We start from the raw sequence: 5,594 nt of genomic DNA, 5'->3' as shown, positions 1-5,594 counted from the left end.
CAGCTGTGCTGGGACATGTGCATCATCTGGGCCTGCTGCAGCATGCTGGGGCTGGGGCTGGGCCAGTGGCTGGGCTCAGCACAGCCCTTTCCAAGTGGGTGATCTCTCCCAGTGCCGGGCTCTCGTAGCACAGCACATTCCACACCTCCTCTGGCAGCAGGTCTAACTCTGCTCCCGCCCTGACTGAGCACTAACTCAAGAGAGAACAAATGAAAACCAGCCCAGTGAGCAATTAGGTTGCTATGGGAGAGGCAATCTCTTAGCTGGAGGGGAAGGAAGAGTTGTGTTAAAGCCAGGCAAAGGGAGGCAGCATTGTGGTCCTACTGGTCGCCATGGTGAAAGCTGGGCTAGATGCCTGCACCAGCAGGGATGTCCCTCCCTTGGTGCCTAACGGACACCACCTCCTGCTGCTGCCACCCCTGCAGACCTGCCTGCACCAATACTCACATCCAGCTCCCGGAGGAGAGACTCCAGCTGGTATCTGTCCTTGAACTCCGGGCTGAATTTTTGGTCCAGGTCTGTATCCACTTTCTTCAAGAGCTCCTGGGCATCCTTAGTATCTTTCTGAAACTGTGGAAAGGCCAAGCCTCTTGTGAGAGAGGGTCCTGCTGGAACATGGAGCAGACCCACCCCAGCACCCTTGTCCTCTCACTGCCTAGAGCAGGGACAGCCACCAGGAGCTATGACAGGCATGCGGACACCTGGAAGTACATGGAGAAAGGCAAGGAACTGCCGTGTCTCATGCTCAGGACAACAGAACTGTCAAGACAACCAAGGGCAGCTTATTTTGTGGTCTTCTTCTGCAGTGTCGTTAAATCCCACCTTTCCCTGCCCTCACTTTTGTTTCAGCTGGATGGTGTGTGGTGCCTCCATTGCCAGTGCTGAGGAGAAGGCAGAACCAAGCCCTTCCACACACAAACCACCCCCTGAGGCAGTTATTCTGACAGATCCCCACAAAAAGCACTGCCTGGGCTGGGCACCACAGTTCAGTTTTGGCAACAGACTCATCACATCAACACACCCAGGCTGTGGGAGAGGAATCCAGCCCAACCTGCTCCCTGCAGAGCCTCCCTGGCTGGCGGATGCCATTTATCCACAGACATCTGTCTGTCGAGCTCAGCTGGGTGCTGAGCCCTGGCACAGGGCTCCCGGGGCGCAGCTCTGCTTTCTGCAGGTGTCATTTCCCCATGTGGACCTGTTCCACTGCCGAGTGGAGCATGCAGGGTCTCCCCTTGCCTTGTTTTAGGGGGTGAGGTACCTCTATGAGACACCTCTGCTGTACTGCAGACAAGATTGTCCTGCAGACACTGGGCTGTGGCTCTTGAACCTTGGCACTGAGCAGATGCTTCCTGCAAGTCATGCTTTGGCCAAGCAGTTATTGGCTTTTGAGCAGTTATGACTTGCGTTATAGCAGCTCAGGGTGGTCCTCCTAGCCTTACACCCCCATAGACTAGAGCACTCCATCTCTTCTGCTCTGTTTCCAGAGCAGCCAGAGATTGCTCATATTCTGGGCTCTCCTGCAGCTCAGCACCTATTCTCTGGGCTGCGCAGAGTGAATGCCAGCGCCTTGCTGCCCCCAGGGATCTGGTACCTTGTGGAAGTCCTCCATGAACTTCAGGTGGCTCTCCTCACAGATCAGCAGGTTGAGGTACTCCTTCCAGTCAGCATGCACTGCCTCGATGTGAGCCTGCAACACAGGGGTGGAAGCTGGATATCAGCAGATGGCCTACGGCACCACCAGAAAGTACCAGTTTCCAGCTTGAGCAAACAAGCCATTTGCTGCCTCTGAAGCCAGCTGGCTGCTCTCAGGTCAAAGCTAGGATGGGAATAGTGGAGAGCTAGTCCAAAGCTGGGATGCTCTGATGGGAACGTGGGGCTGGGTGGAAGGAGGTGGCAAATCTTGTTGCCTTATGTCCATCTTCCCATCAAAGGTGGAACTTGCCACCATAATTTCTCCTTTGTAGGCAGGCACAGAGTAATTGCCACAGGAATGAAGAAGATGAGAAGAGCTCCTTATGTTTATCTCAGCTCCTCTGATGGTGTTTACACACTTGCAAGTGAAGGAGACTATTTTCTCACTTGGCATCCCGGGAAGTCAAGTCAAGAGTCACGTTGGCACCAGGTCCCACATTAGAGAAGGGCTGGGTGAGTCCCCTGAGCTCTGGGGCGGGTGGGAACCTGGAACCCATCCCTGATGCTCACCTCAATGGCATTCTTCCCGGGGTGATTCTGGGCAAGCAGCTGATCTCCATCCGCGTGCAGCTTGTTGATGGCTTCCTCCTTCTCCTCCAGCCTCCGGTGGATGAAGTTCTAGATGGAGAGAGGCAAGATACTGATCCCCATGCAAAGAGGGGAAACTCTGGCTGCGTCCTGTGGCAGAGCTATTCTGAAAGGGCCTGAACAGCTTCACAGGACAGACAGTGTGATGTTCCCCCACTGCAGCTTTTGCTTTTCCTTCCCTTGCAGATGTTGCTAAAGATGTGACTCTTGCCAAGTGGATGCTGAGATAAGGAAAAGGAGAATGAGAAAGCCACTGGGCTTCCTCCTCGTGTTATCTTTGGCAGGAGGTAAGAATTAACCTTACTATTCGTACACTGTCATCTGCACATCCCAAAGTGCTTCACAGAATCACAGAATGACTTGGGTTGGAAAGGACCTTAAAGCTCATCCAGTTCCAACCCCCTGCCACAGGCAGGGAAACCTTCCACTAGAGCAGGTTGCTCCAAGCCCCATCCAGCCTCCTTCATGATGGAATGGGGGAAACTGAGGCACGGGATGTTTCCAGCCCCCAGCCCGCTCTCCAGCTCAGTGCCCAGCACCCAGCCGGCACGGGGTGCGGCGGGCGCGTGCACACCTCATACTGGCGGCGCCGGCTGGGGTAGTCCAGGTTGTGGTCGCTCCAGTCGTAATGGGTCCTGTCCTTTGCCTGCTGATCCAGCCAGTAGAGCTTGTTGGTGCAGCGCTGCATGTAGTCCTGGAGGGAGTTCAGATCCTGCTGCCGCTGCTGGGAGCCAGCCTGGGAAGGGTCAAAATGGAGAGCTCAGCCCAAAGCTCCTCTCTGGCCAGGACACCCAACAAGGGACCCCTACCAAAGGGAATCCCTTGTCCCCAGGGCTCCAGAGATCTCTTACCAACAGCTTCTGGTACTTGTCTTGGAAGTCACTCATGTATTCCTGGTAAGAGAAGAGAAGCAAGGCAACAGTTAGGAGTGTGTCTCTGCCCCGGCAGGGGCTTGCTGATGGAGGGGGATGTGGGGTTTATGGGATGTGCTTCACTGTACAGCTAGAGTTGGTGTGTGATGCTGAGCTCTGAGGTGTGGATCCGGGCGCCCACCCAACCTGGCTGTAGCAGCTTGGGTGGTGGGATGCCCTCATCTTTGTGAGCAGCTTGGGGCAGGGGCAGCAGGGAGAGGGCAGAACTGACCTTGCTGCCTTCCTTGGCGATGTGCGGGCCGATGGCCATGACCTCATTGTGGAAGATGTTGTGCTCTTCTACTTGGCTGTTGACCAGTGGCAGGTCGGTCCCGAAGCCCTTGCTGCTTAATGCGTCCTGCAGTGCACAGGAGCTGGGGTTAGTGATGAGGAAATGGGATGAGGTGGCTGAGACCTAGGAAATGCCTCTTGGAGGTGGCTGCGGACCTGGGCTTGGATGGGCTCCAGTGTTGGCAGTGTGTGGATGCCCAGGAGCATATGGTGAAACTGGCTATGCTGGAGGGCAGCTGTGGGAAAGCCCATTTGGGGTGTTTTAATGCTTTTCTGGCTGGAATGGTGTAGAGAGTGGGATAAAATAAAAAAATGAGGGCCATGAAGTGGCCTTGACTTCTGCACCCTCCCCTGCCGCCCAGCACCCCAGCTCCTTCCCATGCTGATTGCTGCTCCCAGCATTAAAGATGCCAGGAAAGTTTCCAAGAGCCTGTTTCTCCATAGGGAGATGTATGAGGTCCTGCCCAGCGGGTGCTACTGGCCAGGTAGTGGCACTGATGGTCCCTTTGGTACCTGTTTCTCCTCAATCACTGTTGTCCAGTTGACCTGGGGCTCAATATGCTGCAGGGGGAAGCTGTAGATCTGTTCATGTTTCACACGCAAGTTTGCCACTCGTTCCTTCAGCTGCCGGATGCTGCAGGAAGGGAAAGATGAGGGTGGGATGCAGGATGTGGGTATAGAGGGGGGAGATTGGCCTTAGGGGCCCTCGGAGAGCCCAGTGCTGCAGGTGGGCTGCAGCAGCCGCGTTGTGCAATGGGCTGGGGAGGGAGAGGGCAGAGGCCCCTGTGCAGCCATCCTCTGCCTGGGGCTGCTCAGCACATTCACCCACTCGGGGCAAGCTGGAGCAGGGGGACAGTGTGATCTGCCTGCACCGTGGGCAGATGCCACCCCTCTATGCTCTGTGCAGAGCTGCCATCAGCAGGCATGTAGCTGTTCTCGCTCTACGCATGCCCAAGGATGGCTGTGAGTTATGCACCTTCACGTGAAGTGGGGTATAGAGAAGCCTGTGGTGACCTGCTAGCTGCAGGCAGGAGCTGAGTAGAGCCCCTGGAGAAGCATATTCCTCCCTGCGAGGCTCTGGAGTACTCACTCTTCTGTGATCATGTCACCCTGGGGGTGCTTCATGTGCCGGGCGATGGCTGCGTCCCCATCCAGCACATACAGCAGCTTGTCAGACTCGGTGAGCTTCTGCGCGGTCAGGTCCTTGTACTGTGCTACCTGGCATGCCTTGATCTTGTGCAAGTCCTGGCCAGGAGAGAGCAGGAGGAAGGGTCACGAGAGGAAAATAAACCGTATTTAAGAGGTCATCCCACCACGCTGTCCCTGGGCACCAGAGATGGGCAGGAGCTTTGCTGTCTCCCATCCTCCCAGTGGTGTATTTTGCTTTCCCTCCCCTGTGTCAGCTCTGAGGCAGGGCTGTGGCTGGGGGGCCACATCACCTCGGGCTGCATTATACCCTCTGGAAGAGGGGGATGATTCAAGACCACTCTCCTCCATCCTAGCTGCCTGCCTGGGTAGGGAAGAACTCTGGGGCCCTGTTGCCTGTTACACCCTCCCATGAGCCCGGGGAAGCCAGGCCCCCCTCATCACAGCCTGGAGACCCACCGCAGGGCAGGGCAGCCACGCACACGTGTGCTGGGGGAGAGGAGATGGCAGCAAAGCAGGCGGGCTGCAGCGGGAGGGACAGGGCTGCTCGAAGCCCGTGTGCTTACATTTTGCATCCGGGAGTCAGTCTCCACGATGTTTTTCTCCACCTGGTCGGCATTTTTCTGCAGGCGCTCGATGAGTTCAGTCAGCTCCCTGCTGGAGATGCTGGGGACAAAGAGTGGGACTCATCACCCCACAAACACGGCCACGGCCCCAGGCTGCTGCCGGGGCACGCCCCCGGCCCCAGGCTGCTGCCGGGGCTGCCCTCGGGGTGCTGTGACCCCAGGGGTGGCTGGGGGCCAGTGGAGCCTGCCAGACCCTGCAGCTGCCTGTGACTCACTGCAGCATTCCCAGCACTTTCCAAAATACTCTGCTCTGCCAGGAGGGGGGTGGCGGGTGGGGACACAGTGTATCCTACAAGGGGAAACGGGAGCCATGCCATAGGCGAGCCTGAGCCTCCCCTGG

At 56.9% G+C, this 5,594-nt stretch overlaps 1 protein-coding gene across 1 annotated transcript in view; it reads right to left on the bottom strand.

The window, feature by feature from the left end:
• The window catches only part of PPL (periplakin), a gene marked incomplete at its 5' end in the record, with an annotated part of 10,523 nt that extends 5,229 nt beyond the window's left edge, over window positions 1–5,294 (bottom strand). The window contains 9 exons of the mRNA XM_010017131.1: window positions 448–570; window positions 1,592–1,687; window positions 2,203–2,310; window positions 2,855–3,016; window positions 3,132–3,173; window positions 3,424–3,549; window positions 3,996–4,116; window positions 4,573–4,727; window positions 5,195–5,294. Of these exons, the coding sequence (XP_010015433.1) occupies window positions 448–570; window positions 1,592–1,687; window positions 2,203–2,310; window positions 2,855–3,016; window positions 3,132–3,173; window positions 3,424–3,549; window positions 3,996–4,116; window positions 4,573–4,727; window positions 5,195–5,294 (1,033 nt within the window). The remainder of the gene's footprint in view (window positions 1–447; window positions 571–1,591; window positions 1,688–2,202; window positions 2,311–2,854; window positions 3,017–3,131; window positions 3,174–3,423; window positions 3,550–3,995; window positions 4,117–4,572; window positions 4,728–5,194) is intronic.
• Between the last annotated feature and the right edge of the window lie 300 nt (window positions 5,295–5,594).

The sequence above is a fragment of the Nestor notabilis genome, unplaced genomic scaffold (assembly GCF_000696875.1).
Source record: "Nestor notabilis isolate BGI_N333 unplaced genomic scaffold, ASM69687v1 scaffold1916, whole genome shotgun sequence".
In the NCBI taxonomy this organism is placed as follows: Eukaryota; Metazoa; Chordata; class Aves; order Psittaciformes; family Psittacidae; genus Nestor; species Nestor notabilis.
The sequence above is the reverse complement of the archived record's forward strand: the minus strand, read 5'-3'. Positions and strand labels throughout refer to the sequence as shown.